The sequence below is a fragment of the Paroedura picta genome, chromosome 1 (assembly GCF_049243985.1).
Source record: "Paroedura picta isolate Pp20150507F chromosome 1, Ppicta_v3.0, whole genome shotgun sequence".
NCBI classification, from domain to species: Eukaryota; Metazoa; Chordata; class Lepidosauria; order Squamata; family Gekkonidae; genus Paroedura; species Paroedura picta.
In genome coordinates this window covers 26,545,366-26,568,965 of record NC_135369.1, presented here as the reverse complement: position 1 = coordinate 26,568,965, position 23,600 = coordinate 26,545,366, and the positions used below count along the sequence as shown (strand labels likewise).

Here is a 23,600-nt window from a genome sequence, read left to right as displayed (position 1 = left end):
CAGGAGCAGGTTTGCCCAAAAGCCATTTAGATGTGGATACTGCAAATGTTGTAACCTAACACAAAATATGAAAAGTTTATCAATCCCTTTAAAAAAAAAACCCAAAACATTTTAAACAACTACACAACATGCAATTAAGTCATGGTTACATATGCAATCAGATGTTCTTGTAGTAAGATATATGTAAGAAAGACCTTTAGAAAATTAATGACTTCTCTAACAGGTCATAGAAACAACATAATTCACAAAACATTTAGTGCACTTTTGGTACACTTTTGGTACAGTATTTTATGGAAAAAGATTTCATGTCGGGGGGGATTATATCAATCTTACCATCGCAATTAAAAAGTTTTGTTCAAAGAGATCAAGTGGATTTTAAGCTTACAGACTTTGGCCCCTCATTAGTTAAACTTTGATCTGGGATTCCTGAACTTGCTCAGCTAATCTCTGTATGTAAGTAAAATGCTGTGTCATTCACCATTAGTAAAAGAACTTAATTGCAGTTCCAGCACTAGGCAAATGCTCTGGTTGGTATTTGCGTCATGGATTATATATTTTTATTATTATTGTTTTGTTGTATGCCCAGTGTTTAGTTTATTAATCTTGTATATATCCATTTATAAAACTAATTTTTACTTAATATTAATTTTTATACTTCATTTTTATCATGGGGACCTTCTGTTATTTGTATTAAATGTAACATCATGTTTTTATCGATTCCCCAGACGAAACCTGAAGGTAAAATGCATAAGGCTTTGTGTAATGAGTCAGTCAACCTGCCTCCCCCCCCCCCCCACACACACACACACTTTTTGTTCTGGTGACACATTGCTAGGTGCAGCTCATTTTGTCTTTGTCCTTTAATTTATACCCACAATTTATCTCTCCTGGGGGCCCATAGAAGCTTACATTGTTCACCTACCTTTTATCCTCAGGATGAGAATCGCCAGCCCAAAGCCATCCAACAAACTTCTATGACAGAGCAGAGAATTTGAACCTGGGTCACTAGGCCAACGCTACAGTCACTACGCCATGGTGACTCTAACGTTAAAAACATTGCCCCAGTTGAACCTGAACTGATGACATTCTTTAATGCTGCAACAGTTTTGTTTTGAAATACATGCAATGCTGCAATTGGTTTTCATAACTGGTTTGGATTACTTTTGAAATGGCAACTGTCTCAGTGCTGGAAGTTTCACAGGTATATGCTCATGTTTCAACAATATAGATTTTATCACCTGCCTGCATGGTGATTAAAACAGTTACATTTTCTAATCCCAAACCAGATCTGCAGGTTTTCTGGAACAACTGGAAAGGTTCACATGAAGATTCTCAAAGTAGTGCTGCTACAATGGGAGTTTTTAATAGCCTTTCTGTGGTCTACTGCTGACCTGAAGACTATTTCTTTAATATTACTTTTGCCATGGTTTGTGCTGAATTTTATTGGTATGTTTTATTTCTGCTGATTTGGATGTTGATTGTTTATTTGTAGTCTTCCTTTGTCACCAGGACTCAAGGCAGATTATACAGAGTGAAACAAAACTTGAGTCCGATGGCACCTTAAAGACCAACAAAGTGTAATTCTGGGTTTAAGCTTTTGTAGAAGCAGACAAAAGCTTATACCTGAATTAAATTTTGTTGGTTTTCAAGGTGCCATTGGACTCAAACATTGTTCTGCTGCTTCAGTCCAACACAGCTACACACCTGAACTTATATACATAGTGAGTCAGTATGATCAACAAAATGGAATATTAAATAACAAATGCATTGGGATTGCACAAGTTTGGAACTGCCAGACAGAATTGAAGCACAGCATAAGTATTTAATTTATGTTACTTAAGTCCTTTTTCTCACTGGGCTAAAGGTAGAGTACAGAGAATGAATTCACATTATACATTAAGCCTGGCTTTCTCAACCAGGGTTTCATGAAACCCTGGGGTTTATTGACAGCCCTGGAAGGGTTTCCTGAAAGGGTGCAAGTTAATTTTTATATTTTTAAATTTGTTAAACATGGTATGACCATATGGCCATGTTGACCTACCCACTCCCTCCCAAAATGACCAATGGTGGGCCTGGAGGGACGGGAAGGAGAGGGGCCTCAGGTGGGCATGTACACAGCTATGCTTCCCAACCATATTCTGCATGATCATACCATTTCTGGGGTTGCTCAAAGCCTGAAGAATGTTTCAGGGGGTTCTCAATGGTAAAAGGGTTGAGAAAGGCTGCAGGAATTATATAATAGACTCCATTTTACAATAAACCACAGTCCCACTAAGACAATAGACCACAGTCCCAGTAATTTCTCCAAGTATGTTTGTGAACCATTTTCTTTCCCTCTTGAACAGTTCAATTTTGCATAGTTATTAGAATCATAGAATCATAGAGTTGGAAGGGGCCATATAGGCCATCTAGGCCATCTAGTCCAACCCCCTGCTCAACGCAGGATTAGCCCAAAGCATCCTAAAGCATCCAAGAAAAGTATGTATCCAACCTTTGCTTGAAGACTGCCAGTGAGGGGGAGCTCACCACCTCCTTAGGCAGCCTATTGGAAAGCCAGGACAGTGGGAGCTTTCCTGACCGTCTCCTGCAGGCTATTCCACAAGGCAGAAGAAGCCACAACAGAGAAAGCAGGTGTGCCAGTAGTTGCTGATTTCACCAATTTGCAAGTCACAGCTGCAGGAGCCCCTGCTGACATGAGCAAAGGTGTTGTTGCAGAGCAGTGGGAAAGAGGTGGGTTTTATTGATATATTTTTATCAGGATTTTATTGTTATCATTTGTTTTTATGGTTTGTTTGGGGTTGATTCATTATTGCAAGCCAACCGGAGCAGGTCTGAAGAAATGAATGTATGTTGGTCAGCCTCTGGTGCCTAGAATCGTGGTTCCAGAGAGCATCTGTTCAATCACATTGGCTTGCTTTTTGCCTTTCACCACCAACTTTGGAATCCTCTGAGCAGATGATACCAGCTAGACTGTCAAATGTATAGTTTACCGGCGCAAGCAGCCCCTCACAATATGGGCCGAGTATTAACAGCCTCTCCATCATTTCCACAGTTCAAAATATTTCCAAGTAAAGAAAATAATGAGGTTTTCTGTATATTATCAAAGCAGGAGATTAGTTTTAGATAGTGCATTAGCTCAATGGAAGCCAAATTGGTTAGTATTCCCTAGTAGAGTGTGTGTGTGTGTGTGTGAACTCCCATAAAGTTTAGGGTCACTAACTGCCTGGAGGAAAATGCCCTTTCCTTTTAATAAGAGGCTTAATAAGATATTATTTAGCAAATGTTGTTCTTTAGCTGCATGCCAGTTGTGATGTCCAGAGTCTCTTCCATTGCCTCATTTCTCAGCAGTGTCAGGTGCTTAGATCTTCACCTCTGTCTCCAACAAACTCTTGGCCTCAAGGCTAGAGGGTGGTAGCTGGCTCCTTGGTGAGTTGAAAAGAGGCCAGGGTCTTGGTGGGTTTGTTCCCTGTGCCAATTACAACTATGTGGCCCCTTTTCCCTGCATCTGTGGTCATAGCTACCAATTGTGGCCATAGTGACTGACATATTCTGACAGGATGAACTAGACATGGTAGCATATAATAAGGTCTACTGTAAAACGTGGTTATGGAGCATGTCTTTGGCCAGCTGAAGATGTGGTTCTGGTGCCTGTGTCTCAAAAGTGTAGGCTGGTGAGACATTCCACCATGGTGGCACAGGTGTTTACTGTGTTTGCCATGCTGCATGACATTGCTGTATACTAGCAATTCCACCTGACCATCATGCAAGGTGCCATAATCCTGGAGCCTGAACCCAGTTACTAAGTCTGGCCACATAGCACCATTGAGGGAATACCATCTGAGATCATGTCATGACATAGATCAGGTCATAGCCACACAACTTGATGGTAGATATGGCTACCAAGAGGCCCCATCATCATCCCCCTTTCCTAGCAGACCATGGCTTGCTTAATAGCAGGAGGGCAAACTGTGGCTCTCCAGAATGGCAGGAGCTCATGGGAATTGTAGTCCATGGACATCTGGAGAGCCACAGTTTGGCCACCCCTGCTCTGTAGGGTCCCCCATAGCGCCAACATCAGTGCTGTGTGACCATAGTGCTGAGCAGCACTGTAGCAAAAAGCTGTCAGAGCCATTATATGATGGATAGGTTTTGGCTTGGTTCCATCAGTGTGATCCCTATGCCATTCCTGGTGAGACCATGATGGAAGCATGGTGGAATCACAACCAGCTCCCAGAGCCTGTTTTGGCTGTGAATGTGAAGGGCTAGCACTATAGGCCTCAAGACATCTTCCTGCCTGGTCATCCAGCAACCCTGCCAGGATCCAGGTCTCGTGTATACCATGAACCAGCTTAGGCATGGGGGCATGCACATTCTAGAGCTGATTTTTATTTTTTATTTTTTTATTTTTTATTGATCATACTTATATACCACCCTTCCCGGAGGCTCAGGGCGGTTTACATAAGAACTTTTGTTGTAGAAGTGACAAGAAGACACTAGGAAAAAATGAAGGCAGCAGGAAAAGAGGAAGATTGACTCAGAGCCAGTTTGGTGTAGTGGTTAGGAGTGTGGACTTCTAATCTGGCATGCCAGGTTCGATTCTGCGCTCCCCCACGTGCATCCAGCTGGGTGACCTTGGGCTCGCCACGGCACTGATAAAACTGTTCTGACTGGGCAGTGATATCAGCGCTCTCTCAGCCTCACCCACCCCACAGGGTGTCTGTTGTGGGGAGAGGAATGGGAAGGCGACTGTAAGCCGCTTTGAGACTCCTTCGGGTAGGGAAAAGCGGCATATAAGAACCAACTCTTCTTCTTCTTCTTCTTCTTCTTCTTCTTCTTCTTCTACTACTACTACTACTACTACTACTACTACTACTACTACTACTACTACTACTACTACTACTACAAAGGTGCCAGACCTCTTAGTTTGCAAGACCTGAGCAAGGCTGTTAATGATAGGACACGTTGGAGGACATTAACCCATAGGGTTGCCATGGGTCAGAGGTAACTTGACAGCACTTCACCTCCCCATACGTACACCACAAGACCTCTGTTAGTCTTTAAGATGTCACAAAAGCGCCTTTCTGTCAAACATTAAAACACACATGGCTACTAACTTGGAATCTGTCCCTTTTGAATTCATGATTCATGCATTGATTCAGATGGGTAGCTGTGCTGCTGGTCTGAAGCTGAACAAAGCTGAGCCTAGCTTTTGTGTGCATCTAGAAGAAGTGTGCATGCACATGGAAGCTAATACTTTGAATAAAAATTTGTTGGTCTTAATGGTGCCTGGAGGACACGGAGCATAGATCCTGAGGAATTCCTCTGAAGATGCCTCTTAGCACTGTATTCAGAGATTTGCTGCCTCTGTATAGGGAGGTTCCCTTCCAGTCACCATGCTTAGTGACCCTTGATGGACCCATACTCCATGAATTCCACGTCAAAAGCTCTCTGTGCATGTGGCAATCACTCTGTCACACCAGAGTTGCTCGCAGGACCTGGTCCTTGGTTTGCTATTCAATTGTGGTGAGCAGCCCTAGTTAGGGAGAGTCTCTTATCATGGGCCTGCCTTACGGGGGCAAGACAAGCTTTAACCATCCTGTAGTATTTGAAATAGGAATCATAGAGTTGGATCATACAGGCTCGGTGCAGGATCAACCTACTGCACTGGTGACAGGTGACAGGTGTTTGTCCAGTAATGGCCACTGGTTCAAATGACTTTTAGAGGGGATTAGATAAATCCACGGCAAAGAACTCTGTGAGTGACCACGTAAACTACCTGGTGCCTCCAGGGTCAGAGGCAGTGTACTAGCTGGGGTCAGAGGCTGGTTTGTGATGCGAGTGAACTGCGGAGTCTGCGGAGCAGTTCGGGCGTGAAAATATCCGCGCTGTGACCGGCGGATCTGCCCTGCCCTCGCTTGGCCAATTTGGGGAGTGTCTGAGGCGCCCGGAGGAAGGAGGGAGCCGCGGCCAGGCGTTGTCATGTGCTCCATCATGGCTGCGCCCAGCTGGCTGCTCCTGTGTTTGTTACGGGGCGCGATCGCCGCCGCCCCGGCCTCTGAGCCCGGCCCCCCGCAGGTCTGCAGCGCCTGCTGCGCCGGCTCGGTGCGGAACAGCTCCGCGGTGGCCGCCTTCTGTGGCGCTCGGACGGGCGCGCAACTCCTGGGCCGCTGCTGCCTGGAACGGGAAGCCGTCGTCGGGTGAGTCGGCCACGGAGGGAGACTTCGGGATGCCAGCCTCCAGGTGGCACCGGGGATCTCCTGGAATAATAGCTCATATCCAGGCGAAAGAGATCGGTTCACTTGGAGGAAATGGCTAATTTGGAGGGGAAACTCCATAGCATTAGACTCTATTGAGGTGTTCCCCCCCAAAAAAATTCTGCCCACTCCCAGCTCCAAGTCTCCAGGAATTTCCCAACGCAGAGCTGGATGACTCCGCCGACCACTGAGAGATGGCACAGCCTCCAAGGATCCCTGGAATGTTATTTGGCATCCTGGTGGGATCACAGGGCAGGGATCACATTGAATTTTTTTTAACAGTCCCCATTCTGGGTAAATTCAATGTTCTCTACTGTTGAGGGAAGGTATCCTTGAAAGGGTTAATCCTCCCCCCCCTCTCCATTTTTTGGCATTCTAGAGTGGTCCTCTGTCTTCATCCATTGAAAGCTGTTGGGGACCCTCATCAAGAGCCCCCCAAATTGAGTTCTTCTGCTTTCATTTCTTGAGGTCGACACAGAGAAAGCAGGATTAGTGCATTAGTCAGTGCCCTTTAGATATTTGGAAGAGGGTAATTATTTCCATCCTGCTTTTCTTCCAAGGAGTTCAGGGTGGTATATGTAGATCTACTTTTCCTGTTTTATTCCCACAGCAGTAGAGATATTGATACACCCTAGTGGGAATATGTTGTTTTCCCCATCTTCATTTTATCCATACAACAACAACTCTGTGAAGGTAGGCTAGGCTGACAGAGAGTGACCGGCCCAAAGTCCATCTGATGAGCTTCCATGATTGAGCACAGATATGAGTCTTGCTCTGCTGAATCCTTTTCATAACCACTGCACCACATTGTTTCTCTACCGTAAACACAAAAGGCTGGTGTAGTAGTTCCACCTTTTGAGTTGAATGGAAATCCTTCAGCAAGAGAAAGCTTCCATAAGGGTCGTTTCTTGCAGCCCAGTGTGAGAACACATCTCTCTAATAGGGGAAAGAAACTTAGAAAGGCCTAGCCAGGCAGATAAAGAGCATGCCCATCTTCTGTGGGTTAGGACAACGACTCCTTTGTTTTCTTCTTTAGGTTGGATCTGGGGAACTGCTCGCTGCATCAGCTGTGTCCCTGCTTTCAGGAGGCCAGCACGGCTATTGTCATGTGAGTTGATCCTTCTGTTTTGGGGCAGGACCCTCCCACAAGGCCCATAATGGAGTGGTAGCTCTTGCAGGGATCTTTAGGGTTTTGACCCGCCTGCTTGACATCTTTAAACCAGATGTTTAAACTAGATGTTTAGGCCCAAAAGAGACTGTGTGCCTATCCCAGGGGTCACCCACCAAGTGGTGGGTTCTCCATCTTTGGACATTTTTAAACAGGGGCTGGATAGCCATCTGACGGAGAGGCTGATTCTGTGAAGGTTCAAGGGGGTGGCAGTGGATGAGCGATAGGGTTGTGAGTGTCCTGCATAGTGCGGGGTGGGACTAGATGACCCAGGAGATCTCTTCCAACTCTGTTATTCTATTCTATGATTCTATGACGATGGGCACTGTTTGGAGCCAAAAAGGCCCTGGCTCTGGTTGAGGTTTGGCAGACATCTTTGGGACCAGAGACTATCAGCAAGTTGGTATTTACAGAGCACAATGCTCTCTGGGAAACATAGAAGAAGAAGAAGAGTTGGTTCTTATATGCCGCTTTTCCCTACCCGAAGGAGGCTCAAAGCGGCTTACAGTCGCCTTCCCTTTCCTCTCCCCACAACAGATACCCTGTGGGGTGGGTGAGGCTGAGAGAGCGCTAATATCACTACCTGGTCAGAACAGTTTTATCAGTGCCGTGGCGAGCCCAAGGTCACCCAGCTGGCTGCATGTGGGGGAGTGAAGAATCGAACTTGGCATGCCAGATTAGAAGTCTGCACTCCTAACCACTACACCAAACTGGCTCTCTCTCAAATTGGGAGCGGCGGTCCTTCAGGTGCCTACTGTTTGGAGGTGTCGTTTTGGGATGTGCATACACCATTTATTATTTTTTACCCTGCCCCTTGTCCAACAAGTAAAGGACCATTCTCACAGCAAATAGTTACTGGATTCCTGGGCTATGTTACTCCTGCCCCTTCTCCAGCAACAAAGGAAGTCTGAGTGAGGTACCTCAAGGTACCTTGATTGCAGCGGCCCAGTCAAAGCAGTGACCGCTCTCAGAGGGGCAAGTCTTTCACAGGTCTGATCACCTGAGTGGTTTTTCTTCTTTCCTTTCTGCAGTGATCTGACCATTAATCCATTGGAGCATCTCCCAGAAGATGCCTTCCGGGGATTCACCCAGCTGCAAACTCTGTAAGTGTTGGGACTGCTATTCCCACAGATCACTAAGACCCTGCTGCTCTTGTCAGTATGTTACCTGAAATAAATGGCAGGGGGAGGGGCCATGGCTCAGTGGCAGAGCCTCTGCTAGGCATGAAGAAGGTCCCAGGTTCAATCCTCAGCTTCTCCAGGTAAAAGGATCAGGGAGCACGCTGTGCAGAAATCCCATAGAAATCTTCTTTTCCTTGTCATTGTGTTTTGTCGCATAAGTATGCCCCTTATGAATGCTTTACTTGCGTCCCACACTGTAGCCAAGGAGACATCTGGTGTGATGTTTAGTTGAAAGAACTCTTGCAAGTTAGTCTCACAGATTTGGAGTATCCAATTCCCTGGCTTGGAGAGCTGCTGCCAGTCTGTGTAGACAATCCAGACCTGGATAGACTGGTGGCCTGACTTGGTAACAGGCAGCTTCATGTGTCAATGGGATGGATGGTTTGCTTGGGCTGGAAACAACAGCTGCTTCTTGGGCTGACGGGGTAGCAGCTTCTTGTGGGTTCCACAGGCTAGGTCAGGCCCTCCAGTCACAGCGCTGTAGGTTCTGGGGGCTGTTGTGGGCAGAAGGAACGCTGGCCTCAGCCCTGGACCTGCCTCTGAGAATATTTAATCCCTCCCCAGAGCTTTGCCAGCAGAACTGGATTGTCCTGGAGGCAGCAACGTGTGGGAGAACATCACCACCCAGGGAAGCAACCGGATCTGCCACAGCCAGCGGAACTCTTGCAACGGCTCTGGGGGACTTGGTATGACGTGGAGGGGGTCCGCCTGCACCCTGGCACCTTTTTAGCCTTGATATTTCTGGGGAGAAGCTAGGCGCTATGGGTTGTCCACCTGCATGCTTCTGGAGTTGGGGCACTTGGCTGTTCCTTAATGTGGGTCTTGAGGAATAATTCAATGGGAGGCTGTTGCACAGCACCATTCAGGAAGGCCCAAATTGGGCTCACCTGGCCTATGAGATACTGCTGGGAGGGATTCCAGTCTAAAAGTTTACCATGCCTAAAATATATTTGCTCAGCAATTAGGCTTACAGGCTTTATCCAATGTGGGGAAAGGACAAGAGCAGCCAAGGTGTGGTAGAGGATTTTTGCTGGAGGCACAAGGCAAACTTGCAGTGATGGGCAGGAGATGCGCAAGGTTGGCCCAATTGCACTGGTGATCCAAGTGGCTGGCTGGGATTCTAGTCCAGAATGGCACACCCCAAGAGGTACATGCAGGATCCCTGGTAATGTCACTGAAGATGCCTGGGTTTAGTGCTCTCTGCATGTATGGCTCAACTATGTAGTGGTAATCCAGGGGAAAAGACTTCCAGGCAGACAGAAGCCAACATACTGGTTGCAGAGGTGCTTTATGGAGTGGGACAATAGGGTGGGAACAATGCAGCTTGTGTGCCTTGAATTTAAGCATTATGAACTTTGAGTCAGCCCAGAGGCATGGTGGAGCCTGTGCATTGAAAGAGGGAATGCGTTTTCTTCACCTGACCTGTTTGTTCTCTGCAGGTTGGCTGTGCCCTGAGGACTCACTCTGTGCTCCTGACGGACCTGGCCTGCACCTGTGCCTTTGTGAAGGCCCCTACCACGGTTACAAATGTTTGCGCAAGGTAAGCTAATGTGGTTTTTGGTATCTGGGTGTGCAAGGGAGCAGAGAGGGATGGACAGGCTTTGTTTCTGGAAGGAGTTGGGAGAGGCTCCTGTGACCCAGGTGAGCCTGGATGGGAACTTTCGGTCAAGACAAATAAACAAGCTACCAACCATTAACCAGAAGCCCCCATCAAGTGCACCAACAGAAAAATGGGACCACAGTGCAGAAAAACTGAATTGCTGAATGCTGAGTACTGATTATTACACTATAAACCATTCAGTACAAGTTCACTATTAACTATGTTTATATTTGGTGTAGTGGTTAGGAGTGCGGACTTCTAATCTGGCGAGCCGGGTTCGATTCTGCGCTCCCCCACATGCATCCAGCTGGGTGACCTTGGGCTCGCCACGGCACTGATAAAATTGTTCTGACTGAGCAGTGATATCAGCGCTCTCTCAGCCTCACCCACCCCACAGGGTGTCTGTTGTGGGGAGAGGAATGTGAAGGCGACTGTAAGCCGCTTTGAGCCTCCTTCGGGTAGGGAAAAGCGGCATATAAGAACCAACTCTTCTTCTTCTTCTTCTATTTGAGTCAAGATGTTTATTGTACTGTATTGCTTTACGAAAGTTACAATGTAAACTGCCCTGAGCTGAAAGGGAGGGTGGTATATAAATATAATAAACAAATAAACAGAGCCTTGGAATGCAGGGACCCTTGGCCTCTCTGCAAGCAGTCATGCCTATGGGCAGAGAATAGGCACCAACCCAGCTGGCCACTCTCTTGTTTTTTCTTTTCAGGGTAACTTCCCATACTTGATGTTCTATGGGACTTTGGGAGCTGTCACTACCACCCTCTCCATCCTGGTGTGGGTTACCCAGCGGCGCAAAGTTAAAGCCTTGTAACGCCATCGGCTTCTTCCAGGCCCATCCCTGCTGAGGAGACAGCTTTTCTTTCTGCCCATTGCTAGGGCCGTGGCCTCTGTTTCTTGGCCCTTTCAATTCCATGGTGTCAAACGGTGGTCCTTCGTTTTCCTGTGCCGTCCTCCGTGAAGTGAAACTCTTGATCTGAGCCATTTCAGGAGGTTAGTTGTGCTGGTCGGAGCAGCCACGCAAAGTTTGGTTGAAGTTTGCTTGAGTCACCATATCTTGTCTACACTCCCCACCCCAGACCAAAGGACAGTAAATCAGGGCTGGATCCAGCACCTTGTTTGGCTCTTTCCAGCAAGAGGAGTGGTCGATCCATTTTTTTGCTTTCCTGTTGGACTGGTGTCTTTGGGTTTCCTGTCAAATTTGTAATCACCACAAGTGATTGTAGAGAGGAACAGCCTGGGTTGCCTGAAAGCATTTCAGGAATTGCTTAGATGCTTCAGAAGACAGCTTTCCAAAATTCCTTATGCTGGGGATGAGGCATTGTTGACCAGCAGGCCATGCTCCTTGTTCCTCCAACCGTGGACTTCATGTTCTGCTGCAGTCAGGGTTCTGGAAAACACCTCAAGCTGCTTAGAGGGACAGAAATGGAGACTTCCAAGCCTCTTAGAGCCTCACTGTACAGTAGCACTGAATTCTGTGGCCCAAAGAACCACTGTATCTCAAGAGAAAAAGGTCTGGGTGTTTTCCCCATGAGTGAGCTGTTTTCCATCCAAAGGATCATTTTGTAAATAGCTGTGAGGCACTTTTTGCCTCTACAGTTCCATCATTTGCAGCTACTTGAAAAAACACATGCTCTTGAACACCTCTACCCCTTTCCCTTGCTCCCTTCTGCCTAGACACTCCTCCCAGAACAACTGCTTCATGCTTCACAGCTGTCCACAAAACCTGATAAGCAGTTTGGTTCTCTCCCAGAGTCCTTGCCCATCTTTAAATTTTAGCCTGAACAGTTGCCCATATGTATCCCTGTTGCCCTCCTTTTAATCCTTTAGCTGGCAGTTGGTGGAGCAGGTTGTCCTCTCAGCCAATACGCTGCTGTAGGGACTGTTGGATTTTTTTTGCGTTTTTTATAATATGTTTCCACTCTTGACTATTGGTGGTAGTATTTTTGGCCATGTGGATAGTCAATCACTGGCTTCTAAGGTCTTCCTCAATCTGTTTAAGCCACGTTTTCTTTGGTGCCAGTTGTTGGCTCTTCCATTCAGTTGGTCATTTTTGCCAGAGGAGTTTATGAGGCAGTCTGCTGGTGTTCATTCTGCAGACATTGCAGTCTGCGCTTTTGGAATTGTTCTTCAATTTGCGGCTGGTTGTCACATTTTGTCTGAATTGTCTCATTTTGATTATGATCACATAGAGAGACACCCAGAATCTGCCACAGGCATTGCATTTGGAAGGTCTGGAGTTTGTTTATGTCAGGTTTTAGTAAAGGTCATGTTTCTGAGCCATATAGGAGGATTGGCAGGATTAGTGTCTGGAAGAGATGAACTTTGGTCTTGAGAGAGATGTTTGTCTTCTTCTAGATGCACCATTTGAGTGTAGCAAATGCTGATGTTGTTTGGCCAATCCTATTGTGGGCTTCAGTGGTAGATGACACTTTATTTTCTTGCACCAATGAGCCTAACTATTTAAATTCTTTGACTTGCTCAGTTTGGGCTCCATTGAGGTATACATTGGTTGGTGATAAATCTGTGGTTATGGCATTTTTTAAAGTCGTTAGATTGGGCAATGAAGGCAATGTCAAAGAGGATGTTAGTAGCTTCTGCATCTGTATTGGCAAATATGGCACTACCATCTGCAAACATTAGATCTGTCAGGAAGTTGTTTTGGCCATATTGAACTCCATGTCTATTCTTGAATACTTCTCTCATAATGGCATCAACTATGATGTTAAAAATTAGGGGAGAAGCGACATCTCGGTGCCCTCCAGTCTGGATGGTGAACTCCTCTGATAGCTCATTTCGAATTCGCACTTGGCTTGTTGAACTATCATATGCTCTTTGGAGGATTGTAATTATTTTCTGGAGCACATTTCCTGTTGTCCTTGGATCATCCTTCCCTCTCTGCTGCAACAGAGACTGAAAGGCTCTTTTTAAAATTAGTATTTGAAGTGACCTGAACATTTGAGGGCATAATAGGAAAAATAAATGACCCCTCCCACACCAAGACAGAGCTGTTCAGCCAGGCTTACAACAACATCTGAACTGTGCCGGCTACCCTGTCAAAGCCCCCCAATCTATATGTCATCTAGGGCAGGGGTAGTCAACCTGTGGTCCTCCAGATGTCAGTGGACTACAATTCCCATGAGCCACTGCCAGCATTTGCTGGCAGGGGTTCATGGGAATTGTAGTCCATGAACATCTGGAGGACCACAGGTTGACTACCCCTCATCTAGGGTATAGATGTCCTTCCCACTTCCTTTCTCCTTTCCAATCAACAGAAGAACTGGGCAATGGACTGCTTCAATTTTGCTTTTAATAATTTTCAAATTAATTTATTATCTAGATTTTTATCTGCATATTCTGTTTTTATAGGTAAATTTCATGTGATGTAATCGGCCCTGAATCTCCTGAGATAGGGCGGAAAACAAATATTGTTATATACAAACCAACAAACAATATCCATAATGGCTGGGTGAACAGCTTGTATGCCTGGCCTTGACCTCCCCTCTAAGCCCTTCTGCACATTGAGTTCAAGCAGAAGCCCCTCAAGCTTGTCTTATGTGGACTGGGAAGGAGCTGTGGCTCAGCGGAAGGGCCTCTGCTTTGCACACAGGAGAGCCTAGGTTCAATCCCCAGCATCACCAGTTAAAAGGATGGGACAGGAGGTGATGTGAAAGACCTCTGCCTGAGACCCTGGAGAGATGCTGACAATGCTGACTGTGATGGACCAGGGGCCTAATTCATTGTAAAGGCAGCTTGTATTGGGGCAGGTTGATGCTTTCTGGAATGTTTCTTCTGTAGTGCAGGGAGTCATTTCTAGCCACTTTCCTGCAAATGGCTTTGAAGGACACCATAAATAAATGGGCTGAGGTGGACATTGCATCTGGAGTCCAGGAGCAGGGCCTCACAGTATCCGAGGAAATATCTTTTTTTAACCTGCAGGGTGGGTGGAAGGAAGGGAGTTCTTTGTATGCAGGGCATCTTTTTGTTCATGGCAGCCCTGGATGACATGTCACTAGAACAGAAGCACTGCATTCCTTTGTGATCTTGTGCACAAAACTCATTTGACTGTTCAGAGGTTTGTCTTTTTGAAGTAACTTCCAAATGTCTTCCTTGTTAGAATGTAGCCAGCTACTGGTTTTGATTTGGCTTTGTATAGTGTGTGGATGTTAGCAGCAGAAGAGATTCGTATTAAGTAAGGGAGTGATCATGGGAGTAGGCAAGCAAGGGAGTATCCCCTAAAGGCAGACACACAGCAGCATGCAAATAAGAGTTACCACTGTTGGTTGTTTTATGCCTGCATGCTTTTTAAAATGTGCAAAAAAAAAAAGGGCTTGGTTAATGTCTGTGAAGTATTTTATTAATATTGGAAACCACCTTGAGCTCCATAAGAAGCTCATAAATAAAAGTAGCTAATAAATATTTCCAATAAATAAATATGTTAGCTGGTTTAAAAGCAACCATCGAGACTGCCATGGAGTCCCACTCATATGTGGGCATGAGTCCCCTCTGACATTCCCTAGAAAAGTTTGAGAGCAGTATCTGACGTGGGGCTCAGCTATACTCGGCTGGAGATAAGAGGCTCAGTTTCCCCCAGATGGTGTAAAAGCTCAATTATGGCTGTTTTCAGCAAGAAAAAAAAAGTTGTTTAAGGAGAATGCAAAAATAGCATCCAGTTGACATTGCAGCTTATTCTGGCAAAGGCTCATTATGAGGCACCCAGCATCTTGTGGGTGCCTCCTGTGGGTGCCTCCTGAAGCAGCTGGGTCAGCAACTGCTTGTTCCTGGCCACACCCCCTTCCACTGTTCCTGCTGGTTTGTTTGTGGAGGGCAGACTCCACCTCCCATGATGCTCCGCTGCAGTCCAGTTCTGCATGACACTCCTTTGTGAGGCCCCATGGCCTCACAACCAGCTTTCTGGTAAATGCAGCAGCACCACCTAATGGGTCTTGTGCGCAAAACAGGGACATTTGGCTCCTGAAAATAACTAATTTAAATGGTACCACAAAAATAGCACCTTTAAGACCAACAAGGCGTGAGCTTTCGTGTGCAGGCACACTTTCTCAGACAAAATGTAACAAGAATCATAAGAGTACAGATATATATAAAAGGTAAATGAGTGACAAATTAGTAAACTCTGTCTTAGTATCCAAATTATGCCATATTGTGCCGTATGATAATTGTTTGCTAGAACAGCTAATCAGTCCTTTTGAGTTCAGTTGTAGTTCACAAAAAACACTGGAGAAATAAAACTGTCCATGTTAGTAATTAGTGGCAGACACTTTCCCAGTTGTGAAAAGAAATTTAATTGCTGGCACCATCCATCTCACCCAAGCAAGGAAGCATCCCCACAAGTGACAAGATACTCAGTTTGTTATTTTGTCCTGAGACCAGAGAGTTAGATTCTGAATTACAATACATACTACTTACATCACATTACAGTCACATTGTCCCAAACAAAATAAAAAGGGGATTGTAAGGAATGTGGAAAAAACCTATGTCCTTGTTGAGTCCAGGGTATTCCATTGTTTTGAATGCTATAATAACTTGCATTTCTGCAGTCTCCCTTTCTAGTCTGTTCTTGAAGTTCCTTTGCAATAAAACAGCTGCTTTGAGGTCCTTATTGAATGTCCAGGAAGGTTGAAGTGTTTCCCTTCAGGTTTTTCAGTCCTGTGATTTTTTATGTCAGACTTGTGTCTATTAATTCTTTGGCAGAGGGTTTGACCAGTTTGTCCTATGTAGAGACAGAGGGGCATTGTTGGCATTTAATGGCATATACAATGTTAGAAGATGAGCAAGTGATTGACCCTTTGATAGTGTAGGTGATGCTGTTAGGTCCAGTGATTGTGTTATTGGAGTGTATGTGGCAGCAAGGTTGGCATCTAGTTTGTTGCAAGCTCTGGTACTAGTATCCATGTTCAAATTAGATGTTGTATTGTTGTGGGTGAGGAGTTGTTTGAGATTGGGGGAATGTTTGTGCGCAAGAAAAGGTTTGCCCCCCCCCCCCCAGTACTTGGGAAAGAGAACAGTCATTATCCAGTAGAGGTTGTAAGTCACTGATGATACGCTAAACTGATTTGAGTTGAGAGCTATATGTAACCACTAGTAGTGTTCTGTTATTGTCTCTTTTGGGTCTTCTTTAAATGGTGGCATGAGATGAGTCTACAGCAGCTGCTGGGGCAGATGGTTGCCTCAGGAGGGCCCTACCATACTGAAGCAACCACTCATGGCCAGCCCATGGCACTGCACTTAATGGTCCAAGAAGTTGTGCCCCAGCATCCTTTTCATTATTACAGAAACTATTAGACACTCCCCAAGACTCTTTCCCGAATGCTTGGCAGCAGAGTCATTTTGCTTCTGTACAATCACATATGCTGTTCTCCCTTAGTTTGCTCCCATGGTGAAAAGAGAGAAAGCAGTTAATGGTATGCAGTAATTTCACAGAAATGGGAAGAGCCACCCATCTGAAAAGCTTCTGCCATACAAATTTAGTGTGGACAGTTTACGTACTAGGGAGTTTGCCCCGTGTGTAATAAGAAATGAGCTCCATCTCCATGCACAATTGGCCTATAGCAGGACTTAGGTTTAATTCCCAGCCTCTCCAGTGGAAACATGTATTGCTCAAGTATAGGCAGAACTTTTCTAGCAGGATCAATGCTTTGTTAGTATAAGGAATATATGGTTTAATACTGTACTCTATTTACTCCCCCCAAGGGATCCTAATGCAGCTTCTCTTCTTCTCCATTTTATCCTCACAACAACCCTATGAGGTAGGTAAGGTTAAGGGGGCATGATTGGCCCAAGGTCACCCAGTCTATTATGGCCTTGCAGGGATATAAACCTGGGTTTACCCAGATCTAGTCTGAAACTTAAATCACTATATTGTGATGGCTCATATATTTTGATTTACCTTTTGTCTTTTTTTTTGTTTAAAATGAAATCAGGTTTGTAACTTTGGGGGCCAGCTCTGAAGTTCCAAGAGATGCAGTTGTCTTTCATATCCTTGGTATATTTGGAAATAATGGCTGTTGGTATAAATAATCAAGCACAGTAGTTGAGAATTTAATTTCACTATTGTACAACAGTAACTAATCTGGATTTTTCCCAACTGGTCCCTGTTTCTTGGTTTTGGTTCTGTGAACTGAATATCTTTGGCTTTGTTTGACTGGTCAAATGGCCTGTAACTTGAAGAATAAACTGCTGTCAAGGAGAGAATGAGTCCTGTTTATTGTCTTAAATATGCATTTTATTTCAAAGCAAAAGAAAAGATTTCTGTGACGCCTTGAGTTTTGGTTTAGTGACATGGACTGCCTACGTAACTTGGGTAACATTCAGCAGGGCTGAAAATGAGCTGGAAACATGAAGAACCTAGTGCCTCTGAGCATGTGCACTATGCCTGTTTCTCTCAGTCAGGGCTGATGCTGCCTTGGTGTAGTAACGCAGCCAAGCTTTATCTGGTTTGATATCAGTAACTCCTGCTGTAACACAAACTATAAAGCAGAAGAACGCTTTATTTAAAGGCATTCAAGAAAAAGCAGAAAAACAAGGGGTATAGTTCCATTGCTGTGTAATGTATAAAAATAACAAAATGGACTAGCAATTGGCATTTCCCTGGGCCGCCCACTCACAATCTGCCTAAGTTTACAGAATTGTACATGTTTATCATACATGTTATCGTGTTTTTACTACATTGTTTTCTCATTTCTGTAATCCAGTTTTTATTTTTGCTTGCTACTGTTCCCATTGCTTGGCTTTAAATTTTGTAATAGGCCCCGAGTCCCAGAGAAAAATGCAGACTTGAAACAAGGGACAAACACTGTGATCACTGCCTGTATGGCCACTGACTCAGCAATCACTAGAGGCATTTCTGTGTAAATAGGCATCGGATGGGGCTATAGATGCCTTGCCCTGGGATACCAACTTAATACATTGGTTGAGTTCAGAACAAAAAGTGCCTGGGTCCTATAAAGGTAACTATCCCACTTGCCTCCCCCAGAATGTCTGAATGCCCCTACAATAGTCACATGGGCCTGCAGACTTGAAGACTGGTCCTGGCTGAATTTGCTTCTTGGCATTTGTGGGCATGAGGCAAAGAGCCCATTTATACACTATGCTTGGTAGCTATGTTTGTCTTGAGAACCCATGCACAGGTAAAAGATGAAGGTGCACATTCTTTTTTTAGAGGGAATAGTTTTTCCTGCACTATGCATGACTGATCCTCCTGATAAAAAAAAGGTATTGGGGTGGAAGTCTGATCCACTCTCGTGATAATAAACTATTGTGGTGGAAGTCTGGTTTAAAGATGTCAAGCAGGCGGGTCAAAATCGGCCCCCACATCTTCACATATATTATTCACATGTTCGCATTCTCTGCCCTGAGAAACGGCGGGGAGCTGACGTTTTAATTCCGAGGGCCCATTTTAAAGAAGGCGGCTAGCTGGCTACGGGGAAGGGGACCCCTGCAAGTTTACCCCACAGCTCAGAATCACATCAGCCGGGTCTGGGCCCGCTCTGACATGCAAGTTTTGCTTCACGCACAAGGCCCGCCCCATCTCCAGCGGTCCGGTCCAATGACTGATTCTACGCATCTGGAAGTGCAGGATGGGCGCGTGCGTCCGGACTCCAGCAAGGACGGTGCTTTCTAACTCCGAAGCACAATGACTCCGCAGGGGGCGGAAACGCGGTCTGCACGTGCTCAGAGGAGCCATCTCCGCTTCAAAAGAAAGCCCTCTTGCCTGGCACCTGCGTACGCCGGAGTCTTCCCAGCGCAACGTCTCCGAGCAAAAGCGGCCATCGCGGTTCTCCTCCCACCGCGGATGCGGGCCAGGGGGCGAAGAAGACGCCCACCCCCGCCCCCCGCGCGCCGAGCACGGGATCCGTGTGGCCTAGGCCAGCCCCTCGGCGGGTCATTTCCTCCCAGCTTTTCCCGGCCGGGGCTCAGCTCCGCCCCTCCTCGTAGCTTTCAGGCCGGCCACGCCGCCGGCTCCGCCTCCCTGCGCGCCAGCTCCACGCCGCTCGCCACGACCCGCTGCTCTCCGGAACGGCCCGGCCCGGCCCGGCCGGCTCCTTTCCCACGTGCACTCGTGGGGCCACCGCGGCGCAGCCATGGGCAGCCTGGTGCTGGAGGACGGGACGGTGCTGCGCGGGCGCTTCTTCGGGGCCGCGGGGGCCGCCGCTGCCGGGGAAGTGGGTGAGTCCCGTCGCTAGCGGAGGCATAGGGGGATTGGGGGGGGGGGGTAGGGGCATCTGCAGGAGCACCCAGGGTGGGGGTGGGGGCGCTCGCCCCCTCCCCGCCTCCTTCAGAAGCGTGCCCGTGGAGGCGAAGCTGGCGTGCCCCGTGGGGCGAGGGCTTTCCAACCCCGTTCTCGACCCGGGTGGGTGGCCGCTTGCAAAGTTCAGTGGCCCAGGAGCATGTCCAGAGCGCAGTTAGCCAAGAGTGCCTCTGAGTAGGTAGAGCGTGCTTAAGGCTTCTGGACTGCTTTGTCGGAGGGGCGGATCTTTCAGGGAAGCTAGAACTCCAGGACCTGTCTGGGGCAGAGTGACATTTTGGGGCTGCCTCTGGTCTGTCTGTGGCAGCAGGATGGCAGAGGCAGGTCCAGCGCCTTTGAAGCGTCTAGGGCTCTTTTGGCAGCACTGCACGCTTCGGACTTTCTCTCCTGCGGTTGGGTGTGGAAACACCTGAAGATTTTGGAGCGTAGGCTGAGGACAGCACAGTTTAGGGAAGGACTTCAGTGGACTTTAATGTCGTGGAGTCCACCTGAAGCGGCCATTTTCTCCAGCCGAACGGATCTGCTACCTGGGGATCAGGTGTGATCTAAGGAGATCTCCAGCCATCCCCTGGAGGATGTCAACCCTCCTTGGATGGTCCAGTGGCAGCCTGAGTGCTCAGTCAGTTTACTTGCTAGTCAGGAATTTGTCACTGTGTCCCATTCTTAACTTGCCCCTCATCCCATCATCCCACTTGCACAGTGATAATGCTCAAGTTAAGCATGATGATGGAATGAGGCAGAGAGCTTTCTCTTGTCATGGTAGCTGAGTCATGGAACCCAGGGCCACAAGGTGTGATAATGGCTGCTGGTTTACATAGATTTGAAAGGACAGATTTATCATCATGGCCAATTCAGAGGCAGCATTCCAGGGCTTTAGCTGTCGAGGAGCCGTCGGCAGGTGAGGACATCTGACTGGCCACTGTTGGAAACTGAGTTAGATAATCAGTCTGAACCCGAAGGCTATTCTTAACTTGTGTGGACACAGTGTGCCATTGTTATCACCCACACAGAGTGGCTGCATGCTTAGGTTGCTGGCCAGCAGAATGGACATCATGCGCAGATGTAAGGGCTTGCAAACCTCTGGTGTGTAAAGTAAGCCCATGTGGCTGCTTGGCTCAAGTTGCAGCCCAACATGCGCAATCTCAGCATCTCAGTTAAATTCTCTCAGGAAAGCTCTTTGCTTCGCCAGTGTCTTGTTTAAAAAATATGGGTAGAGATAGCCTAGTGGGGCTCTTGTTGCCCAGGTCATGGCCATTCTTTTGTTTCTGAGAGTGTTTGCTCTCCAGACTGGGCTACTTGCGGGCTGAGATGTGAGGCTGGCTGCTCTGTGCCTTCAGTTTGTCATGGACTTTTGCTTTACATGCTACAGGGCACAGGTAATGCCAAGCAAATTACGTATCTGAACAAAATTAGTCCCTTTCTCAAATGGGCTGCATCAAAAAGTTGTTCCAGTCTAAAGCATGCTAATAGGCCGGGAAGCGGGGGGGGGGGGGGGAGGAGTGTTTGCAGCAACAGGCTTTCTTCATAGAGGAGCTTGTGGAATTCACTGGGATTGGGGGGGGGGGTGATAACCACTACTCTAATTGGCTTTAAAACAAATTCTTGGATAATAGCTCCATCATGAGCCATTAAACATAATGACTAAGTGGGACTTCCATGTTCAGAGGCAGTATATCAGTCCTGGGGGCAAAAATATCCTTTACTTTAATGATACAGCTTGGTCATCTTAGAGACCATGAGCTGAATCACAATAAAAACCATGTGCAATTATTTTCTATTATTCCCCTGCAAACAAATCATGCAACCAATAGGATTACATTAGGATCTGACCCAACCAGCAGGGATTTCAATTTGTCTCCTATGAGCACATCGAGAATTCCCTGCAAACAAGGAGAAATCTGTTTCTTCTTTATATCTGTACTAGGAAAAAAGCCCATTGAAAAAAAAATACAATGGGCGCTAGCAGGCGGGGGCAGAGCGAGGGACAGGCGAGGGCAGCGTGAGGGAAGGAAGCGTACCTGAAAGAGGAGGCATTTTCGAGGGCGGGCCGGTGGCGGTGCGGCGTCCTTGTCTCGGCGGCAGCCCGGGAAAGGAGTGGAGAAGGGAGGCCATGGCTTCGTGCGGCGGCTCCCTGGCGGCCTGGTGCTGTGCGCGGCGGCGGCTCCTCGGCGGGTTCTTGTTGTCGGCGGCCATTTTTTAGTTCGATCGGGCCAGTGCGGGGCTCCCTTGCCGGCAGGCTGACACGTCAGGCCGCCGGCAAGGGAGCAACTGCGAGCCGCGCTGCGCGCAGCTCGCAATTGCTGCCTTGGCGGCGGCGGGCCAATCATAGGACCCAATTGGCAGGCGCTTTGCGCCTACCGATTGGGCCCTCCGATTGTTAGTCCGGAGGAGGGGCCAATCGGCACCCTTCCTCATCCCGGACGCAGCCCGCCCTAACTCCTGCCACCCAGCCCTTACAGCATCATTTAGTCCATGGTGCCTGCGGCGCCGCGGGCGGTGTTAAGATATAGGATATACTCTAAAAGACAATGTTCCAATGTGTCTGTCTGTCCCAATGTACCCAAGCGTGTCCTAAGCATGTCCTATCAAATTTATGGACTGGATTGAAAAACTGGGGGAACTAGTGAAAATCGCGAAGCTTAGTAATTTAGTAAATGGTAGACCAGTAGAAGAACATGAAGAATATTGGGGGTATTTTACACAATATATAGCCAGATATATCTTAATTGTATAATCTTTTCTGTTCTTTTCTGCTATTTCTTTTCGTAAGCACAAAATGATGGAGCTATTATCCAAGAATTTGTTTAATCCCCTTTTAAAGCCAACTGCTTTAAACTCAACTGCTGGGAAATCCAGCAGTTAAAAAAAAAGGTTTATTACTGTATGGACCATATATCTGAGATGAAACTGCAGCATAAAAGCTCTACTGTAGCGTGGCATATATATATAAAAAATATATAGGTGGGCCTTGTGGGTATAATGCCCCCTCCCAAGCATTATGATCTAGCAGTCAGAAATTGCTCAGGGTCCCTGCCCCAAAGAGCTGATATTAGCATCAACCAGTGCCAGGGCCTTTTTTGCCCAGGCCCATGCCTGGCGAAACACTCTTATTTGATAAGATCAAGGTCCCGTGGAACCTTAATCTGTTCTTCATGGCCTATAAAACGGAGCTGTTCTGCCAAGCCTATGGTTGCGGCCTAGAAATAACTTGGAGATGCTGCTTGAAAGTCCATCCCTAAACAAACTGTCTAAGAACTCATATGGCCCCCATCAGTTCAGCAACCATCTAAGGCAGGGGTAGTCAAACTGCGGCCCTCCAGATGTCCATGGACTACAATTCCCATGAGGCTCATGACGGCTCATGGGAATTGTAGTCCATGGACATCTGGAGGGCTGCAGTTTGACTACCCCTGATCTAAGGTTCCTCATAAAGAGGAGGTGGCCATTGGTTGGATAAATGGGGTTGATTTTAACTATGCATTTTAGAATTTTAAAATATAATTCAGTGATTGATGTGTATTTAAATGTTCTGAAGCTGCCCTGAGCTTCTGAGAAGTGTGGGTATAAATGGAAACTTATAAATAAAATAAAAGATTCAAATAGGGGGACAAACTCTTTGACCTTGCCTTTTTGTTTGTTATTTGTTATGTGCGAAGTCGTGTCCGACCCATCGCGACCCCATGGACAATGATCCTCCAGGCCTTCCTGTCCTCTACCATTCCCCGGAGTCCATTTAAGTTTGCACCTACTGCTTCAGTGACTCCATCCAGCCACCTCATTCTCTGTCGTCCCTTTCTTCTTTTGCCCTCGATCGCTCCCAGCATTAGGCTCTTCTCCAGGGAGTCCTTCCTTCTCATGAGGTGGCCAAAGTATTTGAGTTTCATCTTCAGGATCTGGTCTTCTAAAGAGCAGTCAGGGTTGATCTCCTCTAGGACTGACCGGTTTGTTCGCCTTGCAGTCCAAGGGACTCGCAAGAGTCTTCTCCAGCACCAGAGTTCAAAAGCCTCAATTCTTTGACGCTCGGCCTTCCTTATGGTCCAACCTTCGCAGCCATACATTGCAACTGGGAATACCATAGCCTTGACTAAACGCACTTTTGTTGGCAGGGTGACGTCTCTGCTTT

General features: G+C 46.9%; 2 protein-coding genes across 2 annotated transcripts in view; both read left to right on the top strand.

Moving 5' to 3' along the window:
- Nucleotides 1–5,949: 5,949 nt before the first annotated feature.
- On the top strand, nt 5,950–17,424 carry ATRAID (all-trans retinoic acid induced differentiation factor). Its single transcript, XM_077330248.1, has 6 exons — nt 5,950–6,197; nt 7,291–7,362; nt 8,454–8,525; nt 9,168–9,289; nt 10,043–10,143; nt 10,922–17,424. Exons 1-6 carry the CDS (start codon nt 5,980–5,982, stop codon nt 11,024–11,026), a joined length of 690 nt encoding a protein of 229 aa, XP_077186363.1. The 5' UTR covers nt 5,950–5,979; the 3' UTR covers nt 11,027–17,424.
- Nucleotides 17,425–18,907: 1,483 nt separating this feature from the next.
- The window catches only part of CAD (carbamoyl-phosphate synthetase 2, aspartate transcarbamylase, and dihydroorotase), a 47,861-nt gene continuing 43,168 nt past the window's right edge, over nt 18,908–23,600 (top strand). Inside the window, exon 1 of the mRNA XM_077330203.1 lies at nt 18,908–19,398. Within this exon, the coding sequence (XP_077186318.1) occupies nt 19,314–19,398 (85 nt within the window). The 5' untranslated portion in view covers nt 18,908–19,313. The remainder of the gene's footprint in view (nt 19,399–23,600) is intronic.

Bases quoted from the DNA above. Each gene is read 5' to 3' on its own strand.
- ATRAID (XM_077330248.1), top strand. From the start codon at position 5,980: ATGTGCTCCATCATGGCTGCGCCCAGCTGGCTGCTCCTGTGTTTGTTA. The intron at 9,290-10,042 runs GTATGACGTGGA...TGTTCTCTGCAG, and splicing joins CAACGGCTCTGGGGGACTTG to GTTGGCTGTGCCCTGAGGAC. The intron at 10,144-10,921 runs GTAAGCTAATGT...TTTTCTTTTCAG, and splicing joins GTTACAAATGTTTGCGCAAG to GGTAACTTCCCATACTTGAT.